This window comes from Octodon degus, unplaced genomic scaffold, assembly GCF_000260255.1.
Source record: "Octodon degus isolate 3935 unplaced genomic scaffold, OctDeg1.0 scaffold00022, whole genome shotgun sequence".
Classification (NCBI taxonomy): Eukaryota; Metazoa; Chordata; class Mammalia; order Rodentia; family Octodontidae; genus Octodon; species Octodon degus.
This window is the reverse complement of record NW_004524598.1, coordinates 15,417,957-15,445,364: the sequence shown is the minus strand read 5'-3', so window position 1 is coordinate 15,445,364 and position 27,408 is coordinate 15,417,957. Positions and strand designations below refer to the sequence as shown.

The window sequence follows — 27,408 nt, the reverse complement described above, 5'->3', positions numbered from 1 at the left end:
TGCACTTTAATATACTCTTCAAGTTCATCTTGAAAAGAGACATATGACTTTGAATGCTTCATTAGGTTGACAAAAAGGGATTCTCTCTGTCAGGCTGAGGACTGGCTGGAGAGATCTGATCATATTTATCTAGTACTTGCTTCAGTTTTTCAGCATGAACTACCCGCAAATAGTGAGACTGCAACAATCAGGTAGCTCATAATGGACAATCTTTTATTATTCAAACTGGAGCACTACTCCACAGATGCCTTTTAGGAGAAGTACCTGTAAATTCAGTCTTTCTTCATTCAATATAGTATCTTCTCTGAGGCAGGGGCGGGATCTACAACTACTGTCCCCCTCCCCGCCAACGCCGCAGGGTGAAGGACAGGCGGCGGAGAGGCAGGAACAACCACTGCCGCCGAGCAGTATCAGTGTATTCTTTAGAAGCACTTAGTACTTCTCTGATTATAGTTATCACTAAATTTTTTTAGTTCCGAAATTATTTCTGATCTGATTTCTTCTATACCTTTCTGTAGTTGTTTCTTTACTGCCAATGCTATCATTTCAGAGATATCTGGCATGTGATATCCAGTTTCCTCAGTGCAAGTGTCTTCTGCAGTTGTACTGGGTGGACTCGGGGCCTGAGACTGCATTTTGTTCCTTCTCTTTGTCATTTTGTATACCTGTCTTCTCACCATTGGTGTAGAGCTTAGATAGAGTTATTACCTTAGCACCAGGTCCGGATCTATGAAGTTCAGATTCCTCCAGGTGGGTGCTGTTTGGATCTGGTTGCTGTGCTCCACTTTTTTCTGCTGCAGCCATTAGAGTTGAACCCTTTGTATCTCTCTGGCAAGATGTTCTGCTCCTGAATCAGCTGGGTGGGTCTTGCCTCAAGCCTCTTTGCAGGGAGTTCTGCTGCAGGGTTCTGCGCTAAGCCTGCACTCTGGATCGAATGAGGATCCGTGGGCCCCAGTTCGTCTCACTCACTCTGGGTCTATTCAGGATCCCGTGGGCCCGGGCGGTCTCACTCACTTGCCAGGCCTGCGCTCCTCCTGGTCTATTCAGGATCCGGTGGCCCCAGGTCGTCTCAAAACTCCTATTTCTGTTGTCTATTAAAATCTTACTGTTGGACAGTGACTATCTCAATTAAATATATTGGTTTAGTAAGAATCTGAAAGTTTCTGTGTTTTTTTAAACTACGATGACCAATATCCAGGCACAGAGAATAAGCCAGGGCTGCCTTACGTTTTAGCTTCCAAAGAACACAACACATCACAGTGGAGCTCTAGCTCTTAAGAGGTTAAGAAAATTACCGGTAGCCAGCCACTGGCATGAAGGACTTGGCACACAAGAGAGTCAGGTTTAGCCACGGAGCCTGGAAAGGATGGGAAAGATGCAAAAGAAGCGCTACGAAGACCCAAGGATGGAAGGCGAGGTTAACAGCTGGGCGTCTTTACTCCCTCTGGCCTTTTTGGTCTTTGTTATGGCTGACACACTGTGTCTACTTGAGAAGTCTAGAAACTTAACTAAGTAACTCAGCAGTTCACATGGAGGGTGCAGAGGACACACCTTAGCTCTAGTGCCTGTCAACCTGAGAAGTTTGCAAGAGTAATCACCTGACTCAGCAGGGGACCACGGCCCTCACTTTGCAAACATCCTGAGCTTGAGGAAGGGCATGCAGATGATGTGAGTGCTACACGCAACTGGGGGTGGGAAGCTGCACAGGATGTAAGGGAAGCTCGTTCTCCCCTTTTTCACTCTTGTTGCTTTTTGCTGTCTTTTGCCACTGTGAACTGCTGCTCTTTTGCTATGCCACCCTGCCTTGGAGCCTGTTCTTTATGGACTGAAACCTCCACAAATTGTGAGCTAAATAAACCTCTCCTTTCTTAACTTTGGGTATTTTGTTCCAGCAAGGAGAGAAAAGTAACTAAGTCTTTTTGAGACAAGGTTCTACTATGGAGTTCAGGCTGACCTCCAACTCAGTGAGCCTCCTGCCTCAGTCTCCCAAGTGCTAGGAGTCTAGGCTTGCGCCACCACACATGGCTTCTTTCACCTCCCGAAAGAAAAATTTGACTTAAAGTCAAATGTTCTGCAACTCTGAAGGTTGACAAAGGTCAATCAGGACCTTCAATTACAAGTAGAAGAATGTATGTTCCTTAGTCTGCTGTAGGTGGTGTTGAGATTGTTTGCTGATTACTTATACTATATAAGCTATGGCTATATTTAAAAATTGGTACTGGTTACACTACAAAGGGCCACATGACAATCAGGGTACTTAGGGTGAGTGACTCTTGATGGTATGGCTTCATTGTGTTGATGGGATGCACACTGTCATCAGCCCTTTGCCAATCTGAAGATCAAAATGCAGCCCTGTGGCGAGCTGGGGAAGAACACCGGAAGCTGCATCTGAGCGAAGGTTCTGGGACAGTGCGGCTGCACTTCCTTCAGGCACACTTCTAAGAAAATCAAGGCGGTAAGGCACCAGCAGCTCTTGAGTTCCATGACAGCCGAAACTGAAAATGGGGTCTTACAACTGGTACTCTTCCAGAACTTGGACTAAGCACACTTTGCTTTGTTCTCAAGGAAGACCAACACTTGCCTTTTACTGTCTTTGAGTCTGTGACCCATTTCCTTTCATTCTACCTACACTAATCTAGCAACACACCAGGATCCAATACAGATGTGTCAGTTTCCTACATACTGTGGCCCTGTTGAGCTTGGTACACCCCATATATTTTCAGATAGAAAAATGATCAGCTTGTTTTTTAAAAAAATGACATATATAGCAGTGAACAATAGAAATTGTTGAACAATAGAAATCAGTAACTTTTCTCCTGCAGTAATTTATGTATTTCTTTTTTATGTTTCTTAACATTTATTTTTAAAATTAATTTACTGTCATCAGATCATCTTTATTCATACTTCTTGCAGCATATAATATGTACATTTCTTGACTGGGCTTGGTACACAATACATCTTAATTCTTTTTTTCATTCTCTTTTCCTTCTCCCTTATCTCTTTATTCCCTTGCGCTTTGACACAGATTTATCTCTGAAGTTCCTGTCTTGTCTTTCATTTTGTGCTTTATTCTGCTTGGGTTTCCCATGAAAGAGACCACAGCTAAGCTTGTCTGTCTGACTTACTTCACTTAACTTTACAGTCTTAGGCAACCTCAATTTTTCCTACAGACAACTCAAGACTATGTATTTCAAAAGTAATTTCCAAACATCACAGCATATTTCCCCACAAATTCCTTCAAAACAATGAGCACAGATATTTGAAGATTAAAATTGCTACCCAGGTTTATATATAATATCTTGTTCATCAGTTTTGCACCTTGAAAGGAAAAGAAAAAAATGAACCCCGTAATTTATGCAATATTTCTTACTTCTGAAAAATAAATCCAAACTTAATTTCTAATGAATATCATTTTATTTTAATTACCAGCTAGTAGGTCTGCTGATGCTGATGAGCTAGAGACGGCCTGGGGCGCAGCTTGGGGTTCCGAAGCACCACTTCCAAAGGTGTCTGTCCGTTATCCATTATGCAGCAAAAAAGTAAGACAGTGTAAACAGTAAATACAGTAAACAGTAATTTAAGTGTCATGCAAGACATGCAAAGATATGACATTTGGTATGATGAGGTTATATTCTGTGGATATGTGAAATGATTCAGTGAAATGAACTATGCTCTAAACAATCTATTCTCTCAAATGAGTTCTAAAATATTTAGGAATTAACACTACTCTGGCAGACTAAATCTTTTCTTCTTCTTTATGAAAAAACAAATCTTTGGACTAACTCATGTCATTTATCAACACAAAACCAAACTTGGATTTTTTAACTAAAGGCTAAATAGTCTTAATTTTTTAAAAACAATTAGCAAACCTAAATGAAGCAGCTAGTGCTGCGCTACCTGTACCTGTACACGAAGATTTAATATCTGGGCCCTTCAGGACTCAAGGTTTTGTTCTGTTCTGGTCTGCTTCTGAGACAGGGTGTACTATGCAGCTCAGACTTGCCCTGAGCTCACTTTGTACTCCAGGCTGGTCTTGAACTTGAAATGATCCTCCTGCCTCAGCCTCCCAAAGTGCTGGGATTACAGGCATATGCCCCTACACCCAGCTGAGGACTCAAGTTTTAGTTCTGAAGTGTGAGAAGCTGTGACACCTCTGTACCTGCATGCGCTCATCATGACAGACACACAATGTCACTGAGCTCCAAGTATTCATCGTGAATATAACTTGCAAAGGACGGCATTGTAGCCCAAAGCCATATACGTGTGTGGGAGTTCATAAAGTCATTTTATTTTTTTCCTATAAGTTTACTGCTAAAAGATAATATTTTTCTTGTATTAAAATTTTTTTAAAAAGATAGTAAAAATACATTAGAAATGATACAGAATTTCAGTAAACAAAATTATAGTATTCAACAATGGTTGTCATATTGCATACTGTTGTATGTCTTCAAATTAGCTGTTCAGATGACCATTTGTAAGCATGTAAAATTGGTCAAAATGTTAAAAAGAAAAAAAATTGAAGCACGAACTGTTCCTTAGTAATTTAAAAGTGAATTCAATACATTTTCCTGCTTTCAAATAACATCCAAAGGAAGAAGAGAGTACTTTTAAATCAGGAAAACATTTTCCAATTATCGGAATCTGATCATTGAGTCTGTGAACCATTTCCTTTCATTCTACCTATACTGCTCTAGCAGTTTTAAAACTAATAAACTAGAGGATAAAAAGCTCTAGCATAATGTATAGCATCTAGCATATATGTTATCAGTCTTGATAGCTTATTTTCAATTTTGAATGACACAGTTCACATCTCTGTTGCTTTTTAAGAACTTAGAAATGTTGATTTACTCAACAGATCAGGACTAATGAAGTAGAACAGGAAGTGTGAATTCCAGTCAGTTGTTTATACATTAGGATGAACAAAACACTGAAATCACAAAGATGTCCTATGAGAAAGTTAACTGTTTTTGTTAGGTCATACCCTAAGAATTATGGAGAACCGATGGGGATGAGGAGGGCACCGAGGCCACGAGAAAGACCTCGGAAGCGTGAGTGTGCATGAGAGAGACAATTTCACATAGCGAAGAGAAACAATGAGGAAATGTAATGAAAGGGAAGCTCTAGAAACTCTGCTGAATAAAAAGGACGCTGTAAGTCTCGAAGGACAAGAGATACGCACCCCCAAAAAGGTCTATCACACCTGAAGACTCCACCTTTGCTGGAGAGGCAGTGGTTGCAGGAGAGGCTGCCACAAATGTATCCACTGCAGTGAAGCACAGAACATGAAAAGCGTGTGTCAGCTGGAGGACCAAGGAACTCGGAGCCCTGACACACGCGTCCTGAGAAGTTACGATCAGCTCCGGCCCCCCGAAGCCTAGACAGTCCCAACAGGTCAGAAGAGCAAGTGCATTGAAAAAGATTCCAGAACAAAATAGAATTTGACTCCTTGAAGTCAGAGGTATTAGTGTGATGTCTTCTCTTTTTAACAGCCTTATGTTTGACATATTAATCCTCATCTGCTGGTGACAGGTCGAGAATAAGATTCATTATCATAAGTGAATGTTACATTTAAAAGAATACACCATCAACCCGCAATGCCTGGGCCCTCCTCTCCACGCACGACCCCAGGCCTCGCTGTGAGACCGACCTTGCCCGCACACTCACCGGATAAGAGGTCAGCAGTGAGAGAACTCTCAGGCACAGGAGAGGCCCCTTGTGGCGGAGAGGAGAAAGCATCTTCCAAAAGGGAAACAAACCAAAACCAAGCAGAGGTAAGTAGCAGAAAGCTGACATCGGAGTCACAAATCTAACAAGTGCATTATCACAGGTGAGTACAAACAGCTTAATCATGAGCATATCTAAGAAAAATAAATTTAAAAAAAAGGGTTGCTTTGCCTTTACCTGTACCAAACAGGTCTATGCTAGGGGCAGCATCCGGCTTAGGCGCCGCCGCAGCAGCTTCAGGAGCAGTCTCAAATAAATCTAAGACCAAGAACACATGTGTCTTTACTGCACTGGAAAGATCAAGCCTGAAACGGCAGCACTTTCCACGTCTGATCTAGTACTCTGACGAATGCTGAGTTAACTATTAAATGGTTTCTAGAGAACCATCCTATTCCATAGTATTCATGAAGCAAGAGCTGTACATACAATACCTCCCAAGGACCACAGAATTCAGTATACCAGACAGAAACAGTGCAACAACAACAGATTACCACCAAAGATATCTAGAGCAGGAGGAGCAGTGGTGGTGGCGGCGGCGGCGGCAGAGGTGGTGGTGGCGGTGGCGGTGGCGGCGGCGGCGGTGGAGGCAGCAGTAGTGGCAGCTGCAGCAGCGGGAGCAGGAGAAGGAGCAGTTGCGGGAACTGGAGGGGCTGTGCTAGCTGTAGGGGTAACTACAGGAACGCTGGTGTCGGGTGGCTTCATTGCAAAGAGGTCCAGCTCAGGTGCAGCTTCTGCACTACCTTCAGACGGGGCAAAGGGGTCTTTTGGAAAGCAAAGTGGAGACACACAGAGCATCAGTAAGGAAGGAACAGGGGATGGCATCAAAATCACAGGGAGGACGCAGCTTGCTCACACACAGATCTACCCGCTAGCTACTCCTCAGGCTGCTTATGACTACTACCTATGTGCAGGGGTCAGCATTTGGGATTTTTTTTTTTTTCTAAAAGAAGAGACGTCACAGTCACAAGTTAAGAACCCGAAAGAATTTGTGAAGTGCTGAGAGATTAACCTACAGTCTAGATCAGAGATTGTCACCTCAAACCCTTATTTAATTTAGTTGCTTTGGTAGCTTTGGAAGTTCATTAAAACATGATGATATATTGGAATTCAATGCTACAAAAGAGTACAATATAGCATTAGAGAGAGAAAAACATTAAGAGAGCATACTTGCGCTGACACAAATTGTCAATCTGGAGAAATTGTCAATTTTGCTAAGTATGCGCCTTGTTGTCTTAATGTTTTAATGTCTTAGTGTCTTCATGCTGGCATTATTTACTCATTTATGATGAATGACAGTTTGTACTCAGAAGAAAAGAAAACTGGAAAAACATATGACCACATCTAACTACAAGGGTTTCATCACGTTAGGACAGAAAATTAACAGATTGGCTCATGACCGTAACCCACCGTGTCCTGAGCATGCATCAAGCGCTGCTGCTACGGGGGTGGGGGCAGCCGGTGCCGGGGCCCCTTCGGAGGCTGCAGGGGCCTCCCCAGGAGAAGCTGCAAAGGCATCTGGGGTGCGGGTTTTAAAACAACAGAAATTAAAGGAACAAAAAGAGAAGAAAATATAGTAAAAGAACCAAGTTAAATTGTGAAGAAGGCCCCCTTATACAACATGAGTATCTTGCGATGCGCCTGTGGGGCCCATGCACTGTCAGCCCCCAGAAAGCAGTCTCTGTGCACCTTCATGTCCACTAACACGCAAGTGGCAGAGCTGATACCGCCGAGCCTCTCGGGGGCCAAGGAGATTCTCATTGTATAAGGGCTCTGAGAAGCATGTTTTATGTTCATTAGAAATTAATGGATGTGAAAATTAAAAGATAAAAATAACTTTACTATTTAAGGCATCAAACTTTCATGCCCAGATAATACTTATTCACTCTTACTAGAAAGTCTCTGACTAGTGGCTTCTAGCGAACACCAATGTCTGTAATGCAAGTAATACTAAACAGATGATGGCAGTACGAATAATCCTAGTTGGAACCTTTTTTAGAGTCTAGCATAGACAATTATACTGTTATTATGAAAGGTTTAATACACAGTCATAAACATTAAACCTTTACTATCCTTGAAAAGCACATTAAAATACTATATAAGACTAAAAAAAGTAACAAAATTAGGACACAATGCTATATCTTTATTTTTATATAAATTTATTGTTTTCAAATATTTTTTCTAGTCATTTGGAAAATGATGTTTTTCATAGATTAAAAATATAATTTCAGGTTTTACAACTATAAATGCATTATTACTTATAGAAAAGTTCATTAACATACAGGCAGGCCCAATTTATAAATACTACTTTATAAATGACTAATATACACAAATGGTTCTAATACATTTATACCAGCAAAACATGTTAATTGTGCATAAACAGAACTTCCATGGTTTCAAAAGCAGTCCAGGAATCAGGCCATCAAGAGTATGATGGACTTAGAAGCAACCTTGAGAGTCTGACCAGCACCTACGAGGAACCTTCACTTATTGCTAGGCTTCCTTGAACTATTGCTCCTTGGCCATTAAAAGGAACTGGTCAAGTTTATTTGGAAATGTCATGCAGTGTATCCCTCTATAAAAATACAAATAGGACATCAGTTATTTATATGTTGCAGATAATTTGATCTGATTGCTTCTCTCAGCTATATGGGGGGAATCATGTATTCTGAGCACAGAAGCTGAGGCCAAATAAATCCAAGAGAATGAGAACTGTATCAAGAAATAGGGCAGCCTCCTTCTCCAGATATAGAAGACTTGCCGGGAAAAGAAAACTAAGAGGCAAGCAGAGCACACAAGAAAAGCAGAAGATGATGCCTGAGTGCTCTATGTGTTCTGTCACGAATCTGCTTTCTTCCTTTGCATCCCTGCATAATTGGGAACTAAGGCCAATAACGCCAGGAGGAACAGAAACTACCAGCAGACATATTTTTAAATATTAATGAGCTTAATCTTGTGATGCAGATTCTATTATTTCCATTTTGTAGAGAAAGGAACCAAAGCCTATAGATTTTAAGTGTTCATCATGAAAAACAGTTGAGGCAACTATAAATGGTAATTGGCTTAATTTACTTCAAAATTTACACATGACAAATAAATGTAATTATTATAATTAAAAATACATTTAAAAAGTCTGAGTGACTTGATCAAGGTCATACAGCCAGCAAATGGCAGAGTTAGGATTTGGCCTGCACCTTTCTATGAGATTTATCTGTCTATTTCAAATCTACGAGATCTGCACATTTAGCCACTACACCTCATTGGTCTGAACCAGGCTGCTCTCAAGTGACCTTTGCCCTCCAAGGATAATAAAGGCATTGGTGTTAGGGGTCAAGGAATATTCATGAAATGACTGTTTTTGGTTAAGTAGGTGAAGCCTATATTCTTGGCTGCTTCCCCCGCCTCCAACAGCAACACATCTCTTTTCAATGCTGCTTGTGTTACTTAAGACTAAATATTATGCACTTAGCACATCTACTTGGGCAAAAGTGATTCTGAAAGGTAAGAGCCCCAGCTGTTCCAGGCCATAACTGTCTGAGTCTTCCCAGCCCAGGAAAAGAGGGGTGACCCTTTTTTCCAGGTGACCCCGCCCAGTCACTGAGTGTAGTCATGACAGGGACCTCGAGGGAGCCCAGCCAACACCCAGAAATGTAAGAGAAAATAAAATTTTGATCCTGCTAAAACATTCAACTAAAGTTTCTTTTAATGTCTAATCTTTTCTCATCATCGGCGGCAACATTTACTTTCTGGAACTAGAAACTAAAGCTTTTTCCAATCTAGTTCTCTTTCCCTTGTTGCTCATTTGCAGTGTGCTTCTCCATTCTTCCAGTCTTCTAACACCGCGCTTCTCAAGAACTGCATGCTTCTATTGGTCTAAAATTATAGGCTCAGACCAGGCCTTCACCAGGACGCTGAGCTGACTGTTGCAGTCTTTTATATTTCTATTTTCCCTCTTATCACTGCAAAAGAATTTTTCTCTAAAACTGTTCATAATGTGGCCTTCTCAATTCTTCTGGAAGCAGTCGTTTCCCCAGCCTAAACTTCTCTCCCATTTACTCCAGTTACATACACCACCTGTAAATCCCATACTCAGCAACGCAGGAACTGTGCTCAACAGCTGAGTCACTTTCTGGTCCCCAAATCCCAGATTATACAGCTGTTTCATGAAATCTAGTCATAAGCACTTATGTTTAAGTACTGGTTTTAAGGAAGGCTAACTGACTTAATGTGTCAACCAACAGGCAGAAACAGTCAAGTCTGTGAGTTGTGTTTTTTGCTTTCCAAGCCGCTTGATTTCCTGCTTATAAACCAATATCCTCAAAAAGGCTTGCTCACAAATTGACCCAGGTAACAGGATGCCCTGGGTGCGGTCGGTGACCCAGGTAACAGGATGCCCTGGGTGCGGTCGGTGACCCAGGTAACAGGATGGCCTGGGTGCGGTGTTAAGGAACTTGCACGAATTTGGCATTCTAGTACTCAGAGAAATTCCTTGTTGCTAGAAACCAACACGCTGTGTAGTTTGTGGTTTACAAGGATGAAAAGTGGGATGCTTTAAGGCTTTTATATGTTTTTTAGAATGTAGAAAACGTTTCCTTGTATTTGCCTGCATCCTTGTGCAGGCGTCACGTTAATTTCTCTGCATCACTTCAATTTTAGTATTGTGTTGCTGAGGTGAGCAATGAGTTTTTCCTTTATTTTTCTCAATATCTACAAGTTTGACTAAGTTGTTGTTGCTGTTTTTTTTTTTTTTTTTTTTTTTTTTTTTTTTGCAGAACTGGGGATTGAACTGAGGCCCTTGTGCTTGCCAGGGAAGCACTTATTCCACTGAGCCATCTCCCTGGCCCCTTGACTAAGTTTTTAAGCACAACACTCCCTTCTAATCCTGTTTCATGTGAGCACAAAAAAGTCTGCTTCTTAAAAAAAATTTCTTCTTTTAAAGTACATCTTAGAAAAAGTCCACTTTTTTCTTCTCATCTTTCTGTTTTTTCCTCCATTCTTTTCCCCTTCCTTCCTCTCTCCTTTCCTTTCTATTTTACTTTGAATTGATGTCGAGAGCTGGAGACTGAACCTGAGGCCTCAGGCACCCTAAGCAAGTGCTCTCCTGCTGAGTACGCCCTTCCACCCCAGTAATAGATCTGAAAGGACAGTTTAAATGACTTACAAAAACTGCTTACATAGAAATGACTAAAACATTATGAGGAAGTCAACTGGAATACTTCCTTAAAAGTTAACAAATTACCAGGGCCAGGGAGATAGCTCAGTAGAATAAGCACTTGCTTGGCAAGCGCAGGGTCCTGAGTTCAACCCCCAGTACCCCCCAAAATAAAAAGAAAAACACAGATTACATACTTTCCAAATTTGTGATTCACATACAATACTAAAAAAAAAAAAAAAAAAGAGAGAGAGAGAGAGAGAGAGAAAAAAAAAATCTGGTATTTCATACTTAGGAAATTAAGTAGCAATTTCTCTGAAACTGAAATTCATTCATCTTGTTGCCAAATAAATCTTATTAGCCACTGCAAACATTATATAGAGCCTCCAGACAGCATGTTTTAAGTTCGTATATATAAAATGTAATAATATACATGTAATAAATTGCCCACATTAATCTGGAGTTCTACCACTTGCCCATTGTAGGGACAAAGTATTTTAAAATGACCATACAGAATGGCCAAATGAATCTGAGATTAGGTTTTTATTAGGGGAAGTTTATTTTTCATTTTTGGTGCCAAGGACCGAACCCAGGGCTTCCAGCTTGTTAGGCAAGAGGGCTACCACTGAGCCAAATCTCCAGCCCCGAGATTAGGGTTTTATGTAAAGTCAAACCTCTGAATGGTTTCTCATGAATCAATAAAGGGCATGAAAGAAATTAGGAAAAAAAAAATCACTAAAACCCACGAAGAGTGACACATGCAGACTCTTGAACAGAAAGGTTAAAGCTTTCAGAGATGTCAGAGAGCAGGACACACGTCACAGCACCACGCAGGCTGACGCACGAGGGCTGAGGTCTGCCCTGTGCCCCTCTGTGCGCACCGCCAGGCCACACGGCTAGGAAGGGCAGTGACGAGCTATCGCAAGGGCAGCCCTGTTCTCTGGTGTTAAAGCAGCATGATTGTTGGAGTCTTTGAAACTTGTAAATTGAAAGGTAAAAACAGCATTGTCATGAAAATATTTCCTAATGTTCAGATTTTTCTGCTTGACAAATAGAGTCAGAGCAGTAATAAGTCAAAAATGAAAGAAGCATAATGACCCAGAGAATATTTCACAGAAACATCTTGGGCTTTATTATCTGAGAGGATAAGCTTGCCATGAGAGAAACTAGGCAGTTTACGGATTCCTGAGAAGTAATCAAGCTCCTTAGAACTGGACTGAAAAATAAAAAAAAAAAAACTGAAACAGCAAAATATGTACAAGCATTTCTGTGCAAAACTGTTATCCAACTTCTCCTTGTTTTCCATTTTCCTTGCATTTTTTTCAAACCCAAGCCTATGAGAAATTCCCCGTACCCAACACCAATAATAAGGGCACAGAGAAAAAGGGCAAAGAACTCACTATTAGAAATAGAGGCTGAAACTTAAAATTTTTATCTCGAAATACACAGAGACATAGCTTTCAATTTGGGGTGATTCTGTTTAATGAAATAATGAAGTGTCTGTGAGCCTCTGTCCTCTGCTTTAAAAAATAAAAAACAAAAAACCCAGGCTTCTTCTTGTAGGAACAGAAAATTCCTTCTGTGAAACAGTGGTGACAACACTGTCCCACTGATCACTACCTGCCTTGGGCAGCCTTGCAGACCATGGCAAATGGCATGTGCCAGCGTGGAGGTGGATGCTCCCAGGGGGACGCACAGTCTGCCGGAGCCTGCCAAGCCTCCCCTTCCCTCCCTGCCATTTGCTTCCTCCAGTGTCTCTACTACATTCTCAGAATGCCCTGGAAAAGACATTATATGGTAACGAAGAAACACAAAACTATAATGAATATAACACCATTCGGTGCACGTATTTTATAGGCATAGCTTTCTAGGTTTGCAGACCAGCTCCACTCAGACAGGACTATCTGAACTGGCTTTGGACGCTTGCTCGGGTCCAGGCATATCATAGGATAGTTTAATGGGTCACAATTTACATTTGCCTGGAAAGCAGACTCCTAGACAATTATTTCAAAGACTGACTTAAACCTGTTTTCAATCAGCACGTCAAGTGCTGTTTCGGATAAGCACTGCAAGCACTAAAATTGAAGTATGATGTTCCAAAGTTTTACTTGGACACAACTAACTTAAAAGTTGCACAAGGGGGACCTGACTTCTCTGTAGAGATCTCCAAGTCTGAACTACTTTGGGACGCTTTGCTCTCAGCATTAAATTATTTAGGCCTGGACTGCCCTCACATTTTCTCTAAGTTTCCTCTGGGCTAGTCTTGCGAACGACAGAGATGTGTACACCCCTTGCAGCATTCCTGCACGGTGGGAAAGTGACGGGACAAGAGTTCTGCAACACCAGAAATCCTAAGGTAAGAACACCTGGGCTTACAGTACATCAACCTTAAAACACCAAAACTAGGTGGAAAGTTGCATTTGGCGAAGACAAGCATGCATGACTAACCACTGGAAAAGCATCTGAACACTCTGCCGTTCTATTATATACCATAGAAAAGATTTAACTGTCATGCAATTTTAATCTTTCTGAAAGGAAAAGTTACAGAACAGTGAAGTGGCAACCAACCTCCAAAGAGATCCACGTCAGCAGTGACAGCAGTCACCGTGGTGGTGGTTGAGGCAGAAGCGGACGCAGTTGCGATTTCAGGAGCTGTGGTGGGAGGGCTGGGTTCTGGCGCGAACGGGTCTGTGATCTGTACTTCAGAGGGAACAGAGGAGAGTGCGGCCAAAGAATCTGCAAGCCACCGGAGAGGGGAGCAGAAGGGACAGAGGGAGAGAAAGGAGAAAGGATATACCGGACTCCAGAGGTCACAGTGGACAGTTTTCAAGACACAGAAGCCTCTCAAGAGAGGAGTGCAAAAATGGTGGTGTACTCACCCTCTCCCAAAAGGTCTACGGGTGTCCAGCACGCGGCAGCATATGAAGGAATAAGAGCGAAAGCTGAGGCATTCGGTCAGACCAAAGCCAAGCAAGGTGTGCACAGGCCACAGACAGGGCAGCTCTCTGGGCCTCTCCAGGCTGTTTGTTATCTCGGAACTCTCAAGCCGGAAAGGACCTTTGGGATCCTCAGACCAAGGTTCTAATTTTGCAGATGCAAGTACTGAGGACAAGGGAGGTCAAGAGACTTACCTGAGGTCTAGCCTAAACAGCTGCAAGTAGCTCAGTGTATTTCCTATCAGATGCACCATTTCACCTGGCTTTTTTCTGATTTTTCTATACTAAAAATGTGACTTCTTAAAAAAAAAACAAACAACAGCTGGCTGTACTTTGTTGCTCCTCTTTGAGATCTCATTTAAATCCAGAACGCCAGAAAATAAGGGGTTTTTATCAGAGCTGCAGAGTACAAAATTGAACATACCAAACATACTCCAAGAACTGAATGCAAGGCAAGGCGTGAGAAAAAAAGCAGTTCTAAACTGTTTCCTTCAAAGCTTTCAGATTTTCAGATATTTTCAACATGATGCATAATCTTGACACTTGCAAGCACACTATATGACAGCATACAAAAATTATTTATAGGATGAATGTGAGAGATTGGGGCACTAAAGCTTTCAGCCTTTTGGAGGTCTAGCTGTCCCTGGGACATGGATTTTCTTAGCTCAACGATGGAATCGTAGTTTCCTTCTGAGGAAGGCACCTAAGAGAGGCACTTTTCAGCTACAGAGCGACTTCATGTTGTGCATCGGAGGGGTCCCTCGGCATGCTCCAGTGCTTAGTCGTGCAATGTGTGATACACCTCAGGACTCGTGTTAGAATTCATGAATAGCGTAAGAAATCTGTTTGAACTATGAATTTATTTAATTTCATTTGAATTTACCAGGGAGTTAATTTCTAGGGTCTTAGAAACAATATGAGAACTCAGTAAACTACAATTTATAGAAGAAATTTACAAAACTGAAAAACATAAATTTGATTTTGAAAACAATTCTATTTATTTATTTATATTAAAATTCAGTCTCTGAGTCAACACAGGTTTTTAGAAAGATCTCTTTATGGGCTGGGGAGATAGGTCAATAGTCTAAGTGCCTGCCTGGCAAGTACAAGGACCTGGTACTGCATGCCATATCTGGGTAAGAGCTTAGTGCCAGCCCCAAAACTGGGCATGGTGGTGCACACCTGTAATCCCACAGCTAGGGAGGCTGAGACAGGAGGGTCCAATCTGCGTAGTGAGACCCTGTACCTAATAAATATATAAATAAATAAAAGATTTTTAAAAATCTCTTTACTGCTATTTGTCAGACATATATTTTAAGATTTAACAACTAAAATACAACGTGTAATCCCAATAAATATTATTTGAAGCACCCCACAGACACATTAAGATAATCAAGATTCATGTATTTTATAACATTACTAAGCAGTTGTAGCACACATGGTACTTAACACTAGAAACACTTTTTAAATTTTAAACTGCATGCCTAAGGAACAGCAGGCAAGGGGTAAAAGCAAGCCCTGTGCTGACCTGAGGGCAGGGGTTTTCTGCTGGTCAGCGGTAAGCTCCAAATTCCAGAGAATAGTTTTCCATGATTCCTCAAACCAATAGTTCCTGGCTTAATAAAACTGTCATCTCACAGTCACACATTTAAAAAATATGAACTGGAATGGCCAGGCATGATGGCATACACCTGCAATCCCAGCACTCTGGAGGCTGAGGCAGGATGGTGACTGTGAGTTTGAGACCAGCCGAGGTGACAAAGTGAGCTCAAGGCTGGCCTGGGCTGCATAGAAAGACCCTGTCTCCAAAAGACAAAAAACAAAACAAAACAAAATAAAAAACCAAAAAAACCACACACACCCCAAAAAAACCTGGAAATCAAGGTGGGTCATAAAAATCCAGCTAGACTCTTTCCCTCTTGTGGTATCAGTAACCTCTTACCAGGCCTACCTTCATCAATGCTCCTTTTTTTTTTTTTTTTTTTTTTTTAAAAAAACCTTTTATTTGCATTTATTTTATGCTTAATTTATTTCCATGCTGTACATTTTTGTTTCTTCAGTTTCTTATGGGCTATCTTTTTCTTGTGTGCAACTTCCTCCTCTGGTTTAGGAACAACTTGTTCCTTTTCAGTAAATAGCATCTGAATATGGCAGGGGAGCTCAGGGATGGGTTAATCCGGCCCTGAGCTCTGATGCATGTTGGTGCATCTTGGGTGCTTTGTTCACCTGGATGTGCTCAATGACCAGAGAATCTACATCTAAACCCTTAAGCTCAGCATTACTCTCTGCATTTTTAAGCATGTGCAGCAAAAACTCAGCACTCTTTTTGGGCCACCGACCCTGCGTCCAGCCCCGCTGTTTGGCCTGGGCACACCTACCAACTCCACCATTGAAATGCTGAATGGCACACGCTGCTCTTTAATGTGACATCCTTCAGGTACTTGGTGACCTTTAGGATATGCATACCTTTGGTGGCCTGGGTAGTTTTACCATGTTCTTAAAATGAACAGGAAGATTTGAGCCTCTTGATTTGTGTGACTTTATGGGGTTTGCTGCGTCAAGACAGCAGCAAGCCATTTTCACAGGTCACCTCAGGCCACTCACAGGAAGAGGAAGAGGAAGAGGAAGAGGAAGAGGAAGAGCGGTGGTTTCTGGGACAGTTCATCTCAATGCCCTTTCACACTGCAGGTTAGGGTTAGGGTTAGGGTTAGGGTCACCTAGGAGGGGGCTGATGACCACATAATGTAACAGTTCCAGATCTGTCACTGTCTGTGACGGTAAATGGACAATTTAGCTCATAGGTTTGGTAAGTGGCAAAGGAGAAGAACATGTGTATGAGAGGAGCAGGAAAATACACAAATAAGTATATTTTAGAAAGAAGTATAAAAGATTAAAATATTAGGTCCTTGGTTTTGACAGGCATTTTTGTGTACTTTGAAAAGGATGCCGAGACTGCCCGCAGTGGCGGAAAACGGTCAGCGCATTTCCTTTGTAGCATCTTAAGAAAACACCCAGAAGCTAAGCATATTAATAGATATATCAGGTTTTCCATTTCTGGAAACCACAAATTGTAGTCTTCCAAATCTGAAATTTTCTTGATGAAATATAATTTATGTTTGTAATTCTCTTGTTTTAGCCAAATTTTGTACAAAAGGAAGCCCTTATCTTAGGATGATCGGTTCAGTTCTTGCATGTTATTATAACCTCCATTTTATAAAGGATTAAACTATACATAAACTACAGCAGAATTCATTAACAACATCAGATATACTTTTCACCAGAGAAATTGCTAGTAAATGTTCATTATAACCTAGAAAAAATTGCAATTATATTAACAGGAAACTATATTCTTCAGTTAGATACAGCTAGATATTTAAGGTTACTATGAAGATCAAATTTGTAAATGTTGTTAAAATACCCATACCTAGGACATTCTAAAGCTTGATGATAGCTAATTATAGTAACAGCTAATATATAAATCCAGCTAAAGCTTCCATTTAAGAGTGTGATTTTCAATGCTTATGCATGTGCTGTAGCTAACAACCCACACAGAAAATATGAGAGTCAAATGTTGACATAATCTTAATTAGCTTTCAAGTGAATATGTTTTTCCCCCCCTGCATTTTAGGGAAGGATCTATAAGGTATTCAAGGTCTCACTACTAGATTGGACTCATAGTGAGTCTCCCATTTACAGCCTCCCAAGTGCTGGGATTACAGGCACGTGCCACCATACCCAATCTCATTCGCCATCTCAGTGTGCCCCAGGGGCAGGGCCAGTATGGCAGGCCCAGGGATCAAACCCCCATCCCCTGCATCTGCCTAAGCAGGCGCTTTAATCCGCTGAGCTATTTGTTTGGCCCTCTTCAAGTGAATATTGTTAATTGATTTCAATTCTAATAAAGCTCTCGCAGCAATCCAGCGTTTCTCAAAAAGTAGAAATTTCACTTCAAACATTTATGAAACAAAATTGTTTTCCTACTTCTAGAATAGAGAAGTATTTTGCTTCTATATTGTGCTCCTAAAATATGCAATAAGAGCTCTTCTTTGTGCTCCTGAGCCATCCATTTGTTATGAAGAAAGTACAACACTCTTCTTCTTATGAGAGATTTGGAAAATGCTCTGCATCCTTTCAGACAGGTCTGTATAACTGTCAAATCTCATATGCATCACCTTGATTTTGCTTAGAAATTAGAGAATTTGTTTATTAGCATTTCTCCCTAAGTTTTTCTAGTGGTATGAAATGCTGCAGTTCTACATGTTTGCTGAGAGAAACTCTATGTGGTGAAAGGTGACAGAGGCCAAGGCTGCTGGCAGCCTAGGGGTGCCTCTGTATCATTTATGAAGCGGGCTCCCTCTACTGGGGAAGGTTAAAACAATGCTTTATTTGATAAGCCCAAAGGTTTTTTGTTTCGCTTTGTTTTCTTTTTTTGTGGAGCCGGGGCTTGAACTCAGGCCCTTGCGCTTGCCAGGGAAGCGCTTATTCAACCGAGCCATCTCCCCAGCCCCATTAGTAAATCGAAATAATAAAACTTTAAAAGATAAAGCAGAGAATGAAAACATGAGCACAAACGATGCCCTTATAAAATCTCCTTAGCAAAATTTTCTGCTACCAACTGAAATTTAATAAGAATAAAATTTGAAGATTAACTTTATTTTAAAAACTGACAGTTGTAGGTCTAGTAGTTGAACATTTCAATACAGGAAGAGATTTAAATAATTAAATAAAAATAGACCAAAATTTAACATGTTCACATCTATAATATACAACTTTATTTCTGAACTGGATATCTTTCTATTACTTTTCTGATCAAATAGGTCAAGAGATTACAGGGTACCCCTTACTGTTTAATAAACCCATCCTTCATTTGACATGGCTATTAACTGTTAATTAAGCACTTTAATTCTGAAATGATATACATACTAAGTTACAGTTCTTTTTGGCTAGCAGTGCCCATCAGTTGTTTTTGAGAAAAGACAGCCACAAGGTCATGACTGTTATTACCTGGTGGCATGTTAACAGATGTGTAGCTAGCTGTTGTTTAGATCTAGAATGTCCCCCAATACACTGATGTGTTCAGAGGCTGTGCTTTGGAAGGTGGCAGGATTGTGTGACACCATAGCTGAACATGCTGTGAAGGAACAGGGCTTGGATGGAAAAGGCGGGAGAGGTGGGTCCCTGGGGCGGGCACGCCCCTGGCCCTGGGTTCTTTCGCTGATTCCCAGCTGCTGCGGGGTGAGCTCTTACCCTCCTCCACGCCAACATGGGCTGAATCCTCCGAAATCCCTAAGTCAGAGTAAACTTCTCCCACTTTGGAGTCAGGTGTTGTCTCGGGAATGAGAGGGTGCCAGAGACCTGGCCAGCCTGTTCGCTCTGCATTTCCGTTCGAATGCCTGCAAATGCTCAGTTCCCTAAACTGCTCTGCGTCAAGCTGTATCAGGTTACTGGTTTCTCCTTACTGAGTCACTAAATCTTTTACGAGTGTTGCTTCTATAGTTATACAAGGGGGGATCAAAATATACACTGCATGATTAAATTTTAAGAAACTTACTACAGTTAAAAGACACATTGTCAAGAATATGGGGTAAGTGTGTTTTTAAGTGGGATGGAGTATTTTGAGCTAGAGCAATGTATCTTTCACTATAATACATTTTTTTTTGTGTAAAAATTTACCGCACTGTCTTATCTTAAACTTTTTGAAAACTTTATTGATAGTCTGATGCAACAGAGTATAGTACTAAAAAATAACTGTGTACCTTCGAGAATCATGCATAAATTGTCATTTTTATTAATATGCGATGTTTTCAATCAAATATTACTAGAAGTTTAATTTTTCTGAGATCCACAGACAAAACAGGAATCAAAGGCTAAAATGTGGTTCCTCTCCATCAGTGTAGTTAAGATCTTTTCTGACACAAATTGTAATGGATTTCAATAGTATGAAGTCAAACACAATGTGCGTGTGACGGTTCCATTGGCCCGTCAGCCTGACTGGCTTCGGAGCTACCTCGGGCAGGAGCAAGGCCCACTTCCTCGTGTCTGTTGGGGGCACAGAGCTCCACTCCGGGCGGTATTTCTACACATAGCCCCTGCCTCTCTGGGCCTTCGCTGCCTCTCTGGGCCTTCGCTGCCTCTCTGCTTCCCGGCTGCCACGGGTCGAGCGGCCTTCCCCTGCCAGCCCTCCTGCCATGGGGCCAGCTGTCATGCGCTGAGTCCTCTAGACTATGCGCACAAAGAGGCCCTTTCTCTGCTCTGCTGCGTGTGGGCGTTTGGTCCCACCGAGGAAAAGCTGATTAACACTGAATACATAAAAAAGAGGTGGTATTTCATACACTGGAGGACCACTCAGGTATAAAGAAGGATAAACTCGAGGCTTTTCTAGGTAAATGGATGGGACTAGAGACTGAACAGTACATAAGACCCAAAACGTACAACAGATACCGTGAAAGGGAAAGAAACTGCTCCAAAGAAAGGACAACTGGGATGGGGAGAAGGACAAAGGAGGGAAACACATTCTTCACACAGACACACTAGCTAAGATAATTATACTATTAATTTCTATTAGTTCATTGAAAGGAACAGTTTGAGCTTATATTCTATGATCAATTCTGCATGCCTCTATCTTGTAATCTGAACAACTACTTTGAAGATAACCATATGCAATACAATACCATTGCTAATTTCCTACTACCTTGTTTTGAAATTCTGTATTATTGTTATTTTTTTCTTTTTAAAAAAAAGATGAATAAAACAAATTCAGGCCTAAAGGAATCTAGTAACTATACCTAGCCAAATCCATTTAGAAACACTGCCTTGAGAAAATTCAGAAACTCATGGGAACACTCAATCCTCTAAAGCCTGAATCTCTACAGAGCACTAAATAAAAATAATTTGAATTTTAAAGTGGCAATGAAAAATGCAACCTTCACTCCAGCTTCTAAAACAGAAGCAGTAGGAGTACTTGAACACTGAACCTGCAGATGACACTCTTAGCGTCTCGCCTCCAAGCCTGCAACACCACTATGCACAACCACAAGATAAGCACAGTTGTAGCTGAACAAAAGTAAGGACACAGCAGCCCAGGGGCCGCGGGCCACTCACCTCCCCACGCGGTGGCTCCTCCGGCGGAGGGCGCGGCTGCTGGCGCCGCGGCTGCGGCCGCCTCCCCAGAGAAGTCTGGCTGGAGGTCCAGGAGATCACTGGATGGTTTAGCAGCGCTGGCAGAAAAACATGACTTTAAAATCGGATTCTGACATTTTATAATGTAAAGTTGCTTTAAAACAAAGATTTATGTTAAAAAATTGGGATATTTTAAATCCAACCAAAAAATTCTGGAGAATATAGCATGAGTAGCATATAATGAGGGTCAGAAAACTACTTTTTTTCTTTTTTTTTACCAGCTCAGCCTGCCCTGAGGGCGGGGCCCGTGTGGCATGTGGTACCTGGGACAGCATTGCGGTCCCCTGAGCCTGCCTGAGCTTGCCTACACAGGCGCTTTAGACCGCTGAACTATCCTGCTGGTCCCAGAAAACTACTTTTTAAAGGAATAAACAGTATATATTTTAGACTTGGAGGGACAGATGGTATTTACCATAACCCAACTGTGCCTTCACAGCGTAAGACACAGACAATACGGAAACAAATCAATATGCTCCGATTTCAATGAAACTTTGTTTACAAAAGCAGAAAGTGGGCTGGATTTGATCCAAGGGTAGTATTCTATAGTTCATAAAAATCATAACTGTGGGGCTTTTCTCTAGTCCATAAAATTTTTATATAGAAAAAAACTGTTGTCTTGAGAAAACTTCATAAACAAAACTAGCAAGGATAATTACCTTTTTCCCAGATTAGACTATATCGAGTTTTGCTATATGAAGACTTAACTAAGATTACTTTTAATTTTTATTCTTAGCTTTTCAAAACTTCTTTACGTGCAAATTTCAAGCGAAGCCTAAGTGCTGGTATTCATAGTGTGGACTCCAAACTAGTAGTATTCTTTTATCTTGTTAGAAATACACAAGTCTCAGGCTACACCTAATGTATCTGAAGCATCATTTTAACAAAAACCTTGTATGATCCAGAGGCACACTCCAATCTGAGGAACACTGGTTTGAAGATTACCACACAAAGTATCAAGCCATCAGGGTCCTGTATTCTCCAACCACCATAATAAACAGCAGTTACATCTTTGTCTTTTTTTTTTTTTTGGTGGTACCAGGGATCAAACTCAGGACCTTGCACTTGCCAGGCAAGCACTTATTCTACTGAGCTATCTCCCCAGCAACCTTCCCCTCTTTTTTTTTTTTTTTTTTTTTACATATTAGGTTTCTAAGTAATAGTTTTTCATGAAACGATTCTGCTGTTTTCAAAAATATTTCAAAATGCCAGCAAACAGTGCCTAGTTTTAAAGTCTGCTTCTTAAAAACAAGGGAAGTAAGTAACAAAGAAGGAAAATGTATGTAAGTAGCAGCTTAACTACAGCTCAGCATTAGAGCCGTGTTACAGCACTTGCCCAGCATATATGAAGCCCTGGGTTTGATTCCCAGTACAGAAAAAACAAACAAACAAGAAAAGGTTTTATTAGGGCCAGGGAGATGGCTCAGTAGAATAAAGCGAGTTCAATCCCCAGTTCTGCAAAACAAAAAAAGAAAAGAAAAAAGATTTTATTTATTTATTTTAAAAAAGCTTTTAAAAAAATCAGTTTATCTTAGTACTGAGAGCACTTGGTTTTATTAAGGTTGTTACTCTAAAAAGTAAAACCAAGCAAGTAGAAAGTGAAGTACACAATTAGCAAGTGCCCGAGGGCTGGCTAGATAGCTTAGCGGCCGAAAGCTCCTGCCTAGGCAGACCCAGGGGCCAGGGTTCTAAGACAGGGACTGAGACCGGGCGTGGTGGCGCAAGCCTGTAATCCCAGCGCTTGAAAGGCTGAAAACAGGAGGATCGCTACAAGTTCGATCTGTGTAGTGAGACCCTGTAGACTCTGTACTAAATACATTTTTTTTAAAAATGTGTCTAAATTCTGAATTTATTGTTTTCTTCAAAATTCAAGTCTCCAAATATAGGCATTCAAATGAGACTAAAACTGCATCAAAGCAAAAAATCCAGAATTGACCCGAAATTACCATTTGCAGAGGCTCAGATGGGCAAGCAACTCCTGCAGCATCTGAGGCCCACACAGTGCACGCTCATTCCTGTCTTCCTCATCACTGTTCTGACACGTAGGTCCCAGGAAAGCCACTGATTTGGGGTACCCCAAGGCCTCTTCCTACCCCCAGAATTTGATTCACTGGATACACCAACCAATTGGCTACAAGTGTGCTACAGTTTTTATTTTTATTATTATTTTTTAAATATTTATTTATTTGATACAGGGCCTCACTATGTAGCTTAGACTCATAGGGATCCTCCTGTCTCAGCCTCCCCATTGCTGGGATTATAGGCATGTGCCACCACGCCTGATTTCAGTGCCGGCATGGTGTGCCCAGGATTCTGGGGCCGGCACGACATGCGGTACTGGGGATCAAACCCGGTCCTTGGGCTTGCTAGGCTGTCGCTTAGAACACAGAGCTATCTCCCCAGCCTCTGTTGCTGCTTGTAAAGCATTTAAAATACCTTCCGCCTTTCTTATAAAAAGTAACACTCCAACAGATATTTTCCGTATCAGCCAATTTTTTAAAAATTTGAAATATGTACACTATTTTTCTACTCCTTTTCCCAAGTGTGTGAGCAAAAAAGTTGATTTCTCTATCTTTGACCCAGTGATTTAAGAGATACAGGCCTCAGTAACTTAAGAGTGAGCTAAACTGTCACAGTACTAAGGTTACCTTTTATTTGGTGAAGTCACTCGGGTACAGTACATAGAGATCTAATCAAAATATGAATGAACAGTTCACTAATACGCATTAACTCACCTGACTGGGACGGCTGCAGACGCAGTTGCAAATAGGTCGACTGGTGGGGATGTGTCGATAGTCTTCGCTGGTGTAGAATTAGGAGACGTAACAGTTGTAACTGGAGAAGACTGAAAGTAAAAATTATAACATACTCCAGTCAAATATGAATCTATAGGACATGGAGCAGCAAAAGGAGTTTTGCTTTGTAGACCCATACCATTCCCAGATATAACCCCATAAAAAAAACCAAGCCCCCCAAGAACTCAGGAAAACTTGAAATTGAGAATTATAATAAAATAATCACTACTAGACAAAATAGCCCTTAAATTTTAAAGTTCAACTTAATTTACATAGAATTTTTGTGTTTGCCCTCCCATTGCAGTGACCCCTATTCGTATATTTAAAATCAAAGCTAAATGTGTATGTTGAAAATAAAATTTTGGGGAAACATAGTACCAACTGCCAAAATTTCAAATACTATCAGTTGTAATAACTGTGGTAACTCAATGTCGCTCTCCTTCTAGCACATCCTCAACAGACTTTCTGTGGAGAGCAAACGGGCTGTGCTTAGGCTCACAGGACTTCATACGTGGACAGCTAACTCAACAAGCCGTCCATGGTTGGCAGAGAATAAGTCCGAAGCACATTCAGTTACTGCCAGCATGAGGATTCTGGGCCCATGTCCTATCAGTAATACAGAATACATAAAAAATTTAAAAAGTGAAATAAAATCTAAACCTTATTTTTTTAAAGAAGAGGATTTTATAGTAACTCATACATTGAAAAATAAAATTTTTCATGGAGAAATTATCCTAAGTGTATTTTATCTAGTATAGTCTGTTTTCCATACAACTACAAGAGACAGACTAATGGACTATTTCAAAATCATCTATTGATGCTTAGATTTGTACATGGAAATGAGAAATGCCAGCAAGTGAACACAGGAAGACCAAGACCTATCGGGTGCTATCAGTCACTGCCTAAACTGGGCATCGAGCTTCAAATGGACCAAATTTGAAGGAAAGCTTAAAAAGAAAACATAAGAAAAAGGATGGATAAGATAAATTCAGAAAAAAATAATTTTAGAAGAAATTCTAGGGGCCAGAGAGATGGCTTAGTAGAATAAGTGCTTGCCTGGCAAGTGCAAGGGCCTGAGTTCAATCCCCTGTTCTATCAAAAATAAAGAAATTCTAGACTTAAATATTTTTGTTTAATATTCATCAAATAATAGAAGCTGTCAAGAAGTCAAAATTGAATAGATACAGAACTTCCGAACAGTTCTTCGAGAGACACAAACACAAGAGCAGTGTTGATATTACTGTCATGAAATTTAAACTTAAACCTTTTTAGTCAATAAAACTTGAAAATTCCAAATGTAATGCAAAAGATCATCAACAGAACAGAAAAAACAACCTAAACTAAAATAAGCTGTAGTTTGCCCATGGTGTGCAGACAACTCCTTTATAGTTTTTCTTTTTAAGTGATACTTGTAAATAAGCTTAGAAAAAGCAATGTTTTTGAAACATTGAGAACTTCATTACTGTAAATAAGTGCTATCAATTAGATGCAGAAATAATGGAAGTCCATTAAAAGCACCTTTTAGCAATAATCTGAGATCTGACAACTAGAACAACAGAACCCAAATAATCCTATTATTACAAAGAGACATCAGTAAAATTTTAATCAGCCAGAATGTCGAAAAAGACCACCCTCGAGGACACCACAGCTGCAGCTCACTCACAAGTCTACGTTGAGATTTTTCACATAGACACCGGCTTTGTAACGACTCAGAAACTTTTTACTTGTCTAGATCCCAAGGGAACTGTGGGCAAAGAGACATTGGCACAATACCTGGTGCCAGATGCACCAGCACAATCAAAATGACACCCTTGAATGTCCACAACAGCAATCAACATTGAAATTTGCCACAGGAAAGAGCACATCTCTCAAGTTTTTGCTCAAAAAATACAATAGCAAATGGGAACCACAGATCTGGGGAAGTAAACATTCATTGCTGGTAATGTTTTTTTAAAAATGTACTTAGTACAAGGTCTACAGGGTCTCACTACACAGATGAGACTCATAGTGATCCTCCTGTTTTCAGCCTCCCAAGTGCTGGGATTGCAGGTGCGTGTCACCACACCTCGTCTAATTGCTGGTAATGTTAATCCTGTCCTTGCATGTGCTAAAAATGAGATGGGGAGGTCAAGGAGTTTTTCTCTTCTTTCAGTACCAGGGATCAGACTCAAGACCTTGTGCTTGCCAGGCAGGAGCTCATGCCTGGCCCCAAATTTTAAAAACTATTATAGTTATTCACCTAAAAGGCTTGCTTGTGGACAGATACCTATCTAACATTATTCCTTATCATTAAAAAACTCACAACATCATTTGTGTCACTTATCTCACATGACTGTGACTTGGAATGTGTTCAAGAAAAAGCTCTGGAACTAGTCAAACATTACTCTGTTTTCACTTAAAACATAAATATGTGAAAATCTCTACTTTAAAAACATTTTCCCAATAGATTGGACAAAATGGCACATAGTATATATTACAATGGCTGAAAATTTAATATAAAGGATATAACATGAGAAACATAAGATAATTAAAACTGAATATACACAAATACATTTGTAGAATATTTAAGTTAGATAGCACCTTACTGAACATTACAGTTCACTGAACATTGACCTAAATACTGACAATGAGGTAAACATGTTATAAGCATGAACTAAAATAATAATAATGATAATAAGAAAATAATAATGATGAAAATGGCGAAAGGGAATCTAGGGACAGAGGGTGGGAGGAGGGTGGGAGATAAGGGGAATAAAAAGTCATGTGTACGTGCCTACTCCCTAAGATAAATGTAAACTTTGTGTACTGTAGACATGTACTAGTAAAACTTAAAACGTAACATACCCTTCTCAAAAAAAGTTAGGTGATAAGATTTGCTATTTCACTCCTAGGTAGGTACCCAAAAGAAATAAAAGTAGGGACTCAAGCAAATACTTTTAGACTGTACTCATGTCCCCAGTAGCACTACTCATCATTATGCAAACGTGGAAGGCTCTCAAGTATCTCCTGAGAGACCAATGGATGAGCAAACTGTACATACGTGTAACAGTACACTACTGAACCTTACGAAGGAAGGGAATGTTGGCATCTGCTGCATCACAGCCGAACCCTGAAGGCACATTCATAAGCCACACCAGTCACGAAAGGGCAGACACTGAATCTACGCATAGGAAGCATCTACAGTAAGCAACTTCATGGACACAGGAAGCAGTATTGCATTTCTAGGGACTGGAGATGTAAAGGAATGGGAAGTTATTTAATAACTTTCATTTCAGGAAGGTAAAAAGGGTCTAGAAATGCACAGTGAAGACAGTCACACGACAACATAAATATACCTAAAGCCACTGAGGTAAACGTTTAAAGGTGGTAAAACTGAAAGATTGTAAAAAACTAAGAAACAAAATCACCCTTACCTTACTTAATGGGGAGGGAGCACCAGATCTAAAAGGCAACAGAAGAAAATTAAAACTGAATATACACAAATACATTTGTAGAATGTTTAAGTTAGATAGCACCTTATTGAATATTACAGTTCACTGAGCATTTAAAAAACACTTAGAAAGCTATTAAAATATTTTCAATATGGTTTTACTCAAATATTTCATCTTCTTTCAGTGTTTCCCATTGA

General features: G+C 40.5%; 1 protein-coding gene across 3 annotated transcripts in view; it reads right to left on the bottom strand.

Annotated features, from left to right (window-relative positions):
• Positions 1-27,408, bottom strand: part of Snap91 (synaptosome associated protein 91) — a 137,393-nt gene that overhangs the window by 29,518 nt on the left and 80,467 nt on the right. For all 3 annotated transcript variants that reach the window (XM_023711957.1, XM_023711956.1, XM_023711958.1), the window contains 11 exons: positions 27,194-27,221; positions 23,721-23,830; positions 20,911-21,026; positions 13,753-13,767; positions 13,442-13,609; positions 7,132-7,239; positions 6,216-6,485; positions 5,902-5,982; positions 5,665-5,736; positions 5,180-5,263; positions 3,427-3,510 (listed from right to left, as the gene is read on the bottom strand). In XM_023711957.1, the coding sequence (XP_023567725.1) occupies positions 3,427-3,510; positions 5,180-5,263; positions 5,665-5,736; positions 5,902-5,982; positions 6,216-6,485; positions 7,132-7,239; positions 13,442-13,609; positions 13,753-13,767; positions 20,911-21,026; positions 23,721-23,830; positions 27,194-27,221 (1,136 nt within the window). The remainder of the gene's footprint in view (positions 1-3,426; positions 3,511-5,179; positions 5,264-5,664; positions 5,737-5,901; positions 5,983-6,215; positions 6,486-7,131; positions 7,240-13,441; positions 13,610-13,752; positions 13,768-20,910; positions 21,027-23,720; positions 23,831-27,193; positions 27,222-27,408) is intronic.